General features: G+C 27.9%; 2 protein-coding genes across 2 annotated transcripts in view; one reads left to right on the forward strand and one right to left on the reverse strand.

Moving 5' to 3' along the window:
• LOC100162753 (presenilins-associated rhomboid-like protein, mitochondrial) overlaps positions 1 to 3,322 on the reverse strand; it is a 6,907-nt gene extending 3,585 nt beyond the window's left edge. Inside the window, exons 1-3 of the mRNA XM_008188563.3 lie at positions 3,033 to 3,322; positions 2,749 to 2,896; positions 2,571 to 2,687 (exon numbers count right to left, since the gene is read on the reverse strand). Of these exons, the coding sequence (XP_008186785.1) occupies positions 2,571 to 2,687; positions 2,749 to 2,896; positions 3,033 to 3,061 (294 nt within the window). The 5' untranslated portion in view covers positions 3,062 to 3,322. The remainder of the gene's footprint in view (positions 1 to 2,570; positions 2,688 to 2,748; positions 2,897 to 3,032) is intronic.
• Positions 3,323 to 5,169: 1,847 nt separating this feature from the next.
• Positions 5,170 to 11,267, forward strand: LOC100169623 (mRNA export factor). The gene is made up of 8 exons (XM_001944233.4): positions 5,170 to 5,368; positions 5,478 to 5,645; positions 5,708 to 5,974; positions 9,503 to 9,574; positions 9,726 to 9,882; positions 9,953 to 10,086; positions 10,148 to 10,342; positions 11,020 to 11,267. The coding sequence occupies exons 2-8, from the start codon at positions 5,481 to 5,483 to the stop codon at positions 11,104 to 11,106; spliced, it is 1,077 nt and encodes a 358-aa protein (XP_001944268.2). The 5' UTR covers positions 5,170 to 5,368; positions 5,478 to 5,480; the 3' UTR covers positions 11,107 to 11,267.
• The last annotated feature ends 2,116 nt before the right edge of the window (positions 11,268 to 13,383 follow it).

The raw sequence follows: 13,383 nt of genomic DNA on the forward strand, positions 1-13,383 counted from the left end.
TTTAAGTTTACAGTAATAAAAGTAACGTTTACTAACCTGAAGTCGTCATATGTGTCTACTACTTAAATTAAATTCCTGACCCGTCTCCTGTTCTTCCTCAACAGGTGCTAACAGCGCACTGTATTTTATCAACAAATGATATCACGGTTTATGTCTATGTCAGTTACATACAATGATACAAATTACAAAACATTACAAAACTAATTTACTATCCACTATCGTAATTCTCGAATTCTCGTATTCATGCATTGTTTAATAATTGTAAATTAATTTGGTATTTAAAGTTGTGAACAAGTGTAGTTTGTATTTAATTATTAACTATAGACCAGTGGTCGGCAACCTTTTTAGACTCCCGGGCCACATTCATAAATTAAAAAGAGTTCGCGGGCCAGACAAAAATTAAAATTTTATATTCCAAATTATTTACTAAGAAAAAAAATAACTGTTTAAAACTTTAAAATAATAGATTAATAGAACATAAAAATTACAGTTTTTAATAATATTATAATAATATAAAAGTATGGAAATCACAACTGCTTAATAGGCTTAATGTGATTTTTGTTGTTGGATATTGTTTATTATTATTTCAATTTCCACATTAAAATTATTTGTGCTGGCTCTAAGTACATGGTGGAGATGATCATCAGTTAAGCGTGAACGGTATGGGTTTTTAATTTTTTTCATATGAGAAAATGCCTGTTAACATACGTAAGTGGATCCAAACATACTGAAGTATTTCGCAGCTATATTTTTAATTTTTGAAAATGATGCAGGAAGTTCAGCGAAAAAAAGTAAAGGCGATGCTTTGAATGAGTCTTTTAAGATATCTTGTGGCTGCAAATCTATTATTTCCATTTGAAGCTCAACAGGTATATCTTCAACATCAATATTAAACGGATTGGCGAGTAGTTGAAAATATTGAGAATGTCGTTTGAAATCTTGAAATCGATTATTAAATTCTTGTTGAAGTATCGAAACGGCTTCAACAAATTTAACTCTTGATAATGAAAATTCTGACGATTCAAAAAGTTTTTTACAATTCGGAAAATGTGTTAATTCATTTTTTTCAATGTGAGTTTGTAATAGCTTCAATTTCATTTCAAAAGATTTAATATGAAACCACATATCAGGAATAAGTTGATTTTTACCTTGTAGTTTTATGTTGATTTCATTTATATACTTCAATATGTCAACACAAAAAGCCAGTTCAGAAATCCAAGTTTGATTTTCAAGCATGGAAGCGTCCTTTCCTTTTTCTTTCAAAAAATTATATATTTCCTGACGTAACATGAAAAACCTTTCAAGTACACGACCTCTGCTTAACCATCTAACTGCGGTGTAGTACAATACATCGCCATATTCTGCATTAATTTCAATCAAAAAACTTTGAAATTGTCTATGATTCAGTCCATTGCTTCGTATAAAATTGATGATAGAAACTAATTCTTTCATTATTGAATCCCACGACATAATTTTGGCACAAATTGCATGCTGATGAATAATGCAATGAAAAAATAGCGGTGGTGACAATTCTTTTAATTTAATTTCATTTCATTAATAATAATAGCTTGCAATCCAATATTTTTGCCTGTCATATTTCTTGCTCCGTCAGTGGTTACGCTAACCAACTTATGTAACTGAAGATCTAATGAAGATATAACGTTTTGAACGTGTAAAAAAATATCTTCACCTCGCGTTATATGATATTCAATTAAATTTCGTTGTTATAGAATTTAAAGCGGGCCGCCGGTTGCCGACCACTGTAATACACTATTAATTTAACTCGTCATTGGTATCGTGGTGAGAGCGACACGGACCTTGTTAGTATTTTGAAAACCACTTGTTTAGTTAATTATTGATTTATTTGATACTATTCATACCTTCAATCAACCCATGTCTAAATATGTGTTTGTAAATATAATAATTGTATAAATATTTCTTGAAATGCAATTCTATTAATATCCATAAAGTGAGCGTTACACTCACTCAATAGATCGACGTAATATTTTTTCTTAAATGAAGTAGTAACCTATTTGTAAGGAGTACACAGCATTCATATGCCTACTGTGTAATCAAGGGCATACTCATAGGGGGTGGGGTCATGGGGGTCATTGGGTTCATACCCACCCCACATTGGCCGTATTTTTATGCGCTCACAATTATGTGCTCCGCTAGCCCCCCTACATATGTTCCTAGAAATAATCTAGTCCCCTCCCCCAATTGAAAATTCCTGAGAACGCCACTGTGTGTAATAATCAGCAAAATATGCCAGACCACTAGGGCCAAGATGAATGATAATGATAATATATATTATATAATTTTATTATGAATAAAAAGTCATAAAATTCATTTTTATTGGCTTACAATTTATAATTAAGAAAAATTGTATGAACATTTTTTGTAAAAGATTAAAATATAAATAATTTGGTGTTGGTTTCAATATTTTATGTTTATTATATAATAAATAATGATGAAAAATCAACAAGGTGAGTTCACTACCAATGGCGGGACTTTGCATAGCTATACCAATAACGGGGTAAATAGTTAAAATAAAAAGTAAAACTGTTTACCTCGTTTTTCCTGTAGATAGAATTTCTGTAAAATTCATAAGCATTGATTTGTTTAACATTAACACGAAGTCGCTCATATTGAATAACTGATGCCAAAATTACAGAACCGGTGCAGACCTTAAAGAAGAAAATATTTAATTTAAAATAATTTTAATAAATGTTTATATTAACTTATTACAGATATACAAAATAAGGAAGGTCCTAAAAGAGAATTGGATTGACTTTGAAATCTCTTTAAATTACGATTTGGCTGATTAAATGCTCTTCTTGCAAGGAGAGTATTTGCAGGTACAGATAATTTCCGGAGCTGAACAGTTGATTTTATACTAAACAAAAAAAGAAAATATTAAATTCGGTAACATATAAAAGTTAACTTGTAGTATATCAGTAGAAACAAAAATAATAAATGCCATCAGTTAGGGTACTGATATTACTGATATACTATTTCTAAAGTAGTTTTACCTGCACAGTTTACTAAGAAGGCAACTCATTTTAAAAAAAAAAACTGAAATAATGTAATAAACAATTTACAAATTACCAGGCTTGACAGTGATTTTAAATGTTTACATTTTATATAATTATGGTTTTTATACTTTTTGAATATTATTAATACATCTGAAATCAGATTTCAGAAGAAGAACACTATAATAATTAATATAGTACTTATTTAAACTATAGTCAGTACTCAGTAGCACGGATAAAAGTATACAGTACTCAGTAGCACGATTATAATACGAATATACGATTAAAATATTATAATATTATAATAATCATGTTTAGATCATAACATTTTATTATTATCTAATCAGCCACAGATATAAATGGATATCTGTGTAATCAGCATAGAGGCAGAGAGCACAGTTATACGGATTTAAGGTTAGGTTAGAATGACAGAAATATGAAATACACCGGCACTCGGCAGCAGTGGCGTATTTAGTATTTTTTGTAAGGGGCTGAAGACAAGAATTTTAGCTTACAGATTATGATGGAATAATTATAATATAATAATAGACACGTATTTTAAGAGCCACGGGGGCGGATCTGTCCCCGATATCCGCCCCCGTAAATACGCCCTTCTCGGCAGTATCATGACCACGATTTAAGATACCTATCTTTAATCGTGATCATGATTAAATAAATTATTTAATGCATGATATAACAATATATATATCATGATTTAATGTTTATTTAGTCATGGGCAGTGTTCTTGTCTATGCCCTTATGGACTATGACGGGCAGTGGCCACCGTCGTACGCTGCGCCAGTCGAGTTAATATATTTTATTTGGCGCCCGTACGCATGACTATTGTTGACTAAATAAATTATTTTGTCATAGGTAGTGCTCCGTCAGAGTCAAATAATTTTGAAATTTTCGTCATTTATACGTTTTAAGTCAATATTAAAACTTTAAATTCTTATAAAAAAAAATTGTGCCTATGGATTTTGAATATTTTTCATCTGTCTTTGAAACAATATATTAGGAGCCCTCAATTAAATTTCAAACTTTTGTACCGAACAAATAAAATTTTATTGATATTTATAGAATAAAAAACTAAAAAAATTTAAAACTGAAAATGTCATTAAGCAGCTCAAAATAAGTCAAAATATTTTAAAAATGCATGGTGTATAGAAAATGCTAATATAAATATTAAGTAAAAATGTCATGTATCTACGGTCATTTGTTTTAGAGTTACACCAAAAACTAAAAAATTGGGTTACCAAAAAATTGATTTTGCGTTAAATCATTTTGCGTCAATTATCCGTTTTTCCTTAAGCCTTCTTTAGTTTTTCACGGCACTTTTGAAAACTTCTGGAAAGTTTTTACTTGTTACCCCCCAAAGTACCAACTAGATTCACTTTCCTAACAGAAAAGGTACTGTTGAAGAAAATCCAAGCACTTCTTCTGTCCTAAAAGGTGATGACAGACACAAAAAAAAAATTAAAAAATTAAAGAAAAAAACACATAATTTTAAAATCAACACATTCATCGTTCCACTCAGAATCTAAAACTATGTAAGATATTTTGGAAACAATTTAAATAGGTAAATAAATAAATAACTTAGAGAAAATGAAGATTACATTAAATTAATAATATGTTGTGTATAAACTAATAACTATAAAGAATGAAATTATTTGACGAACAAATTGAAATATGTTCACATGTTTATTTTATAATACATTCCAGGGTTGAATTAAATCTTCCACCCATTATTAAAATTGTTAAAGATTAAAAATACTTTTATTCTATATCTATTATATTATATATTTATACTAGTGACCATAGGCATATAGTTAACTATAGTTAATATGTCTATGCTAGTGACTACACAGAAAACTTTAATCGTTTACGAGCTGAAAACGGTTCCGCTACTACATACAACATAGTGTCATAGAACACTAGTGTATTTGTATTTTGTGCATACTGCATAATGCATAAGTGCATTTGGTTTCAAACATAGACATATTAATATATTTATATGTCTATGGTTTCAAACGAGGCCGCCGCCTACGGTTACTGACACTGATAACAATATTTATCTCAATGACTAAATGTTGGTTAACCTGTTTGTTGTTAGTGAACAATCCAAGAAGCGCGGTATAACTATGACATGCTATAACCGTTCTATAACGTATATTGAATATTGATACGATTGCGTTGATTATAGTGCGAAATGCTTAAATAATAAATGCTTATGGGCTATTATGGCTTAATGGTAAATGCACTATTATATTATTAATAATTAATATTTATAGTTGGAAAGAATTATTGACATTTAGTTGTGACAGTCAACGACTGAGGTAAGTTGATTAATATTATAGTCTTTGTATATAATATCATTGTACATTTTTTTATTCACCCTGCATTCATGCCTAACTGACCTGTGTGTCAATGCAATTGTGTTTCCAGACTATGTTGGGTGGAGGTTTGTTTTCCAATAAGCCAGTGGCTGCGCCCACAAACCCTAATAAAGATTTTGAAGTCACACAGCCTCCTGATGATACCGTTTCGGCAATGGCGTTCAGTCCGGCTACGATGCAGCAAAACTTCCTCATTGCTGGTAGTTGGGATAACAGTGTAAGATGGGCAAACAATCATTGAGTGTTTTTGCGACTTCTGATTTTTTTATTTTAATCTAGGTACGTTGTTGGGAGGTTGAACAGAGCGGCAAGACTGTGCCAAAATCCATGCAGTCAATGACAATGCCAATTTTAGACGTATGTTGGAGTGATGATGGCACAAAAGTTTTCATGGCGTCTTGTGACAAACAAGTAAAATGCTGGGATTTAGGAAGTAATCAAACAGTGCAAGTAGCAGCTCACGATGCGCCCATTAAGACTTGTCATTGGGTCAAAGCGCCATCTTATACTTGTATTATGACAGGCTCATGGGATAAAACATTAAAGGTGTGTCCAATGTTTTTTTTTGTATAACATACAAATATTTCTGAGGTTGTGTTTGATGATTACTTCTATCTAGTCCGGATTTATATTCTCTTAAAACCCCTATATTATGATGGAAATATTCTCTAATAGCTTATAAAACCAGGGACTGGAACCGAACCGAAAAGAACCGGTTCTGGAACCCAAAAACCCTTAAAATATTGAGAACTGGAACCAAATTTCAATATTTTCAAATAACCGGAACCGGAACCCTTATTTTTAAATTAAAAAAACGGGTTATCAATGTTAAATTATTTAAATATTTTTAATGTACCTATAGGTCTATAAAACATAAATAATAAATAAAATATATACATTTTTATAATTGTTTAATACTTGTTTTAACTAGAACCCTAACTTAAACTATTAAATTAATTTTCCATACTGGAACCGGAACCAGAACCTCTTAATAACATAATTAAGTACCGGAACCGTAAAAACTAAAAGGTACCAGTCCCTGAATAAAACACCTACAAATATTCTACTTATACTCTCTGAAAATTAGAAAAATATGCAAAAAGAATCAATAAACCTCATTATATTCTTAAATATGCAGTATTTTAGATTCTGAGTGGAATGATGAATGTATTGATTTTACAATCATGTGTGTGTTTTTAATTTTTTTTTGTGTCTGTCATCACCTTTTAGGACAGTAAAAGTGCTTGGATTTTCTTCAACAGTATCTTTTCTGATAGGAAAGTGAATGTAGTTGGTACTTTGGGGGGTCACAAGTAAAAACTTTCCAGTAGTTTTCAAAAGTGCCGTGAAAAACTAAAGAAGGCTTAAGGAAAAACAGGAGTTTTAACGCAAAATCAATTTTTTGCTAACCCGATTTTGGTTTTTGGTGTAACTCTAAAACAAATGACCATAGATACATGAAATTTTTACTTAATATTTATATTAGCATTTTCTATACACCATGCCTTTTTAAAATATTTTGACTTATTTTGCTTAATGACATTTTCAGTTTTAAATTTTTTTCTTTTTTTATTCTATAAATATCAATAAAATTTTATTTGTTCGGTACAAAAGTTTGAAATTTAATTGAGGACTCCTAATATATTGTTTCAAAGACAGATGAAAAATATTCAAAATTCATAGTCACAATTTTTTTTTATAAGGATTTAAAGTTTTAATATTGACAATATACGTAAAAATGACGAAAATATCAAAATTATTTTTAGTTTGAAATTCGTAAAAAATTTTCTTTTTAAATCTAAAATTTGAAAATGTAATACAAGATTCCTCATAAATTAGTCTACCTTTATCAAAAAAAAAAAAATGTCTAACAGAAAGTCAAATTAAATTTTTATGAGCGTTTGAAATTGATATTTTTATAACATTTGATGTTCACTTGATTTCTCACGTAACGATTTCCTTATTTTGTTATAATTAAAAAACGAATGACTGTAGATACTCGAACATTTCACTGAATGTTTATATTAGCCTGTTCTATGCACCATTCAATTTAAAGAATTCAACTCTTTTTGAGCTGTTTACGGACATTGTCAGTTTTCAATTTTTTTAGTTTTTTTCTATAAACATCAATTAAATTTAATTTGTTGGGTAAAATAGCGTGAACATTTAATGCAAGGCTCCTGATTTATTGTTACAATAGCAGTTAAAAAATATTAAAAATACATAGGCATAAATTTTTTTTATAAGCATTTAAAGTTTGAATTTTGACAAAATTTATCAAATTTAAAATGTAATAATTATTTTGTAGTTAAAAAATTATAAAATGTTCAACTTTTATAGCTAAGAATTGAAAATTTAAAACAAGGTTCCACGTAAATAGGTTATATATAAATTACTTTATTCACAATAATATCATCAAATATACTTAGTAATATCATACGCTGTCTTACCGTCTTTACTCAGAATCGTTTTTCTTATACAATGATATTATATATTATCCATTACAGTGACCCACTTGTAACCTACTGTACAGCAGACCTTTTTTTTTTTTACATTAATCAAGTATACACTTGCATAATGGAATAATTGCACTATAGTAATAGTTAATATATTGTGTTTTGTGTTAAACTATGCTATCTATTGTTTTTAAAAAAGGGTACTTTCCTGTTATACGAGACTACCCTATTTTGTTCAATATCACAATCCTGTTATCTAAGACTACCAAAATTATACTTTCCTGTTATACGAGACTACGGCTATTATCGCGACTACTTATCTTAGCTGATATTATAGCTGAATTAAAATAATACTAAATAAGCTGCCATTATATATCTATCATTACGTATATTATTAGTTTTTGTAATTGGTGTTTCCCACGGCAAATTTGGTATATTAGAAATAATTATTATGTATTTAATTTTTTTTTATAAAATTTGAATGTGGCCATTCCCACAATACATAAATTATTAATTATTTTATTTGTGGATTTATCATTTTGCAGTATTATTATTATTATTTTATTGTTTTCCGTACCTATGCCACGCCAAATTTGGCATTTAACCGTGTAAAATACATTACAATTAATTACTATATATTTAATTGTTTTGTTTATTTCATTTTGACCATCCCCACAATACATGTTATTAAAAAATATATCAAAGAAGGCAAGAAAATTAAGGTAGTCTCGTAAAACTGGAAAGTACCATTTTAGCAGTCTTAGATAAAAGGATTATGTTATGATGTTTCACAAAGTAAGCGCGGTAGTCGCGATAACAGCCATAGTATCGTTTAACAGGAAAGTACGTTTAAAAGGTATTTAATTTAAAATTAATGAATTTTTTTATTTTATTAATTTAAATAACTTAAAAACACGCAATTATAAAACCAAAATATATTTGGACTTTTGATATACAAATAGGTACGTTATTGTTATCAGTATAGCTTATGTAAACTAATTCGTAAAGGTGCTGCAGCTACCCTATTACACTAAGGTCTATGAATGCGTCATAATAGTAATAGTACTATTATTGTTGCTATCACTGTGTTTTTTTTTTTAAAAAATTATATAATAAAAATAATTATGGTTTGTAAAATATTTTTTTATGGTATTGTAAAATTAAAATTAATTACAATATATGTTAAAAATAAAATAAATTAATATTTATTTCTCATAATTTACAAAATATTCCGAAATATGCTAAATAATCTAAATATTCCCTAGCCAATGAAATATTCTTAAATTTGCAAAAATAACTTTTTCGTATGAACTCTGTGTTGAACAATTTTTACTCTCATAAGACTGCAGGAACTCAATAAAGAAATGTAAATACATAAATCTGGTATTTACTTATATCAATTATTTTCTATTATAAACTATTTCTGATACCTAATATATATGATAAATATTAAGTAAAAATCATTATTAGCAACATTAATTTTATTTAGATATATTTTTAGACATTAGTAGCTAACTAATTGTTTTATAAATAATTTACTTTAAAATGCTTATTTAGTATAAATATTAGATTATCTACTTCAAATATTATATTATTTTATTTATTTTTTATTCAATAGTTTTGGGATGTTAGAAGTCCAGTTCCCATGATGACCATTAATCTACCTGAGAGAGCTTATTGTGCTGATGTGGTAAGCTGAAAACATAAAATTATATTAAAATATAAATTATTAGTTAACTATTCAAATAAAATAATTAATTTTGTCTTGTATTTAATTATGTTTTTTTTAACCTTAATTGTACAAATAGGTACTATCATTATTTAATTGTTTTATTATTTAGGATTATCCTATGGCAGTTGTTGGTACAGCATCAAGGGGCATAGTTGTTTATAAACTAGAAGGAAAACCTGAAATGGTGAAATCTGTGGACTCTCCTCTTAAATATCAACATCGTTGTGTTGCAATTTTCAGAGATAAGAAAAAACAATCCCCTACTGGTTAGTAATATAATAAAAAAGAGATGGATATTAACATAAAAGTATTTTAATGTATGGTTTTTTAATTTAGGATTTGGTTTGGGAAGTGTTGAAGGACGTGTTGCTATTCACTATATACAACCCCAGAGTTCAAAAGACAACTTTACATTCAAATGTCATCGTCAAAATAACTCAGGAACTATGAATGTCCAAGACATTTATGCTGTACGTATTTGTAAACATAAACATTTCTTATTTCTATGTTATTTAATTGATATTTTAACAGGTGAATGATATCAAGTTCCATCCAGTCCATGGTACATTAGCAACTGTGGGTTCTGATGCAACGTTCGCATATTGGGATAAAGACGCGCGTACAAAGTTGAAGTCATCTGAGACGCTTGACCAACCAATAACAAAATGCTGTTTTAATAGCAACGGTCAAATATTTGCTTACAGTACTGGATATGACTGGTCAAAAGTAAGTATATTAATTACTAAGGTTACTATATTGTTACTTAATATTTGTTGAAACTATGATACTTTTTAAGAAATCAAAGAGATAAATCATAATAATATAATCATGGCATTTTAAAGTCATTATTTTTGAAAATCTTAACCTTTTTTGTAAGTCAATAAATCAACTTATATTTAAAAAAAAAAATATGTTAATCTTACTGATTGTGTTGCACACATATTTTAATCTACTATATTCAAATTATTGAAATATATCCATTTAAAATAATGCATTATAATAATAATAATAATAATCATCTTTATTCCAACAATAGAATTATTACTAATTATTATTATTGCAACATTATTTGATAAGTCTGAACTTTCTTATAATTTTAATGGTTTTTTTTTTTTATATATTTACCAGTTTTTCCTATTTTAATTGCGATGTATAATTCAAAAAAATATATAAATATCAATTTTGAAATATTTTGTAATTTTGTAATTTTGTAATACATTATTAACTTTCATTTGAAGTTAGAAAAGTTAATTTACATTTTGATGATCGGTCTAACATTTGAATTCATTAAAGAGTTAGAAAACAAATTATATTAAGTTTTTTATATCGATTATTGAACAATTATAATAAAAAAAAAAGAACTGACTTATATTTTTAATGATAAATTTTTGTTTAATTTTCAGGGTCACGAGTATAATAATCCCGCTAAAAAACCACAGATTTTCTTAAAACCATGCTTCGAGGATCTAAAACCAAAAAGTAGTAATTAGATTAACTGTCTATTTTTCAAAATGTTTTGATAATTATATTTAAAATAAATGTACTACAGTATTGTTTTCTTTCAATATTGTAAATATAAAAATGTTGTATAATAATAACTGAAATTTAAATATTATGTTTAATTACATTTTTATCCTATGTTTAATTTTCATTACTGTGTTCATTTTTTACTTGTTTCTAGTCACTTGTCATACAAAAACGAATATTTTTTATAAGTATTCAGCTTTATTGCTTTACACTTGTAAATCAATAAAGCTGAATACTTTTAAATTATGTTTAGTTGTATACTAAAAATGTGTTTGAAATTCAAATAACATATAAATATTAGACATAAATATATTACAGAGTACAGACAATATTTATATTTTTCTGGTTCTCAGATTAGTAAAAACGGGTTCGGACTTTGGGAAATTAATAGCTATTATTTTGATGTGTATATTGTGTAATATACATGAAAAATTTACAATAAATTGAATACAATATTATTTAATCATGGAAAATTATAAAAAGTATTTTTTTAGAAAAAATATCTATAAATATTTATAATAAGAATTTGTGATGGTCGATTGATGGCATATGTATTTTTAATGGACATGATACAATTCATTTGAGGAGAAGCCGCTCTTTGGAGCTACTCTGTAATCCTTTAAAAAGTATAATTAATAATAATATAAATCAAAAATAATTTATTGTCGAATTATTGTCAACAAAATTGTGTTGATAATTTTGACATGTGAAAATGAAAATACATGACGACATAGCATTGGCATTCCATGAAATTTATAATAGTCGGCGTAGTTTTCGAAACATTAAAAGTGTACAACCAGAAAATATTGTGCAAACATACAACCTTACTTTCGGTTCAAACTGGAAAAAAAACAACCACAAAATATGACCTATTTATTTTACCATCTGTGCTCCGCATCTCCAATAGAGGAAACACGAGTGCATGAAACTTTCGGAACACTACACCGAAAAAGTGATTACGCGGGAAACTAAAAAAGAAACGCACATGATTATAAAACCAATACTTTCTATCTCGAGTACAGGCGTCTTTTTTTAGCCCGGCCATAATCCCCCCCAAAAACGACCATTTTCAACTATACAGTCTCGGTGACCGGCTGACGGACAGTTTTCCTAAAAATTGATGCCGATTTATTTTTCCAACCGAGGAATTAAATTCGATTTAAACCGTGATGTCATATTATATTTTCGGTAAACATGAGTTTGTTTACCACCGAATTAATTATGTTTACGGAATCATCGAAAACCGAAATCCGAAGTTGAATAAATTAAAATAATGATTTTAGTTTACGTATAGGTATTAAATATAGGAAGAACGTACATTGTACCTATAATATATAGATATTATTTTATAGGCCATAGATGTCTATTAATCTAGGATTTTGTAGAACAATTAATAATATCGACCCGTCAGTTGAAAAAATATTCACCAAACTCTAATAACCAACTAAAGGTACCTATAAATTGTAATTTTAACGCAAAATTTATGTTAGATTTCATTCATTTTTCGTGTATACAATTAAATTTAACTATTATATAGGTACCTACTTAACTATAGCCATATAATAAATAATAATTAATAGGTGAGGTGAATGATAATTGTACATTTACATATATTATTTTAAATGTAGTACACTAGGTATCACTAAGTAGTAGGTCTAAAATATATTGTAAAATATATCATATTATAAATTGAATATGGTTCAAAAAAAATGATAACAACTGTTATCAGAGATTAAAAAAAAAGTAACGTTATTTGTAACGCACTACCACGCACTACTTTATTTATGAAAAAGTAACGTAACGTGGTAAAAAAAATTTTAGGTAACGCAAATGTAATTTAAATAAAAATATGTGAAGTAACGAGTAACGTAATTCAATTACTTTTTAAAAGTAATTTACCCAACACCGAATATTTGTTATTGGGCTACTAATAAATTAATGTAATATACATTTTTAAATGGTTAATTTAATATCGGTTATTACGTATTGGGCATTTGGTTCACAGCTACCACGTAGTTATTAATAATACTCTAATGAAGAAAAAAAATCAAAAATTTGTAAAAGTTGATCACAATAGCATCTAAAACAACGTTATTGCTTTTCGAGAAAATGAGCAATGCTTACATTTAAAAGAACAACAAAAATCAATATTATATCGTCCAACAATGTTAGTGATAATTATCGCAGTGTCGTGTGCTAACAGCAGGCTCGAGTGTCCCAAACATTGTATGATTGAAGGT

This window comes from Acyrthosiphon pisum, chromosome A1 (assembly GCF_005508785.2).
Source record: "Acyrthosiphon pisum isolate AL4f chromosome A1, pea_aphid_22Mar2018_4r6ur, whole genome shotgun sequence".
NCBI classification, from domain to species: Eukaryota; Metazoa; Arthropoda; class Insecta; order Hemiptera; family Aphididae; genus Acyrthosiphon; species Acyrthosiphon pisum.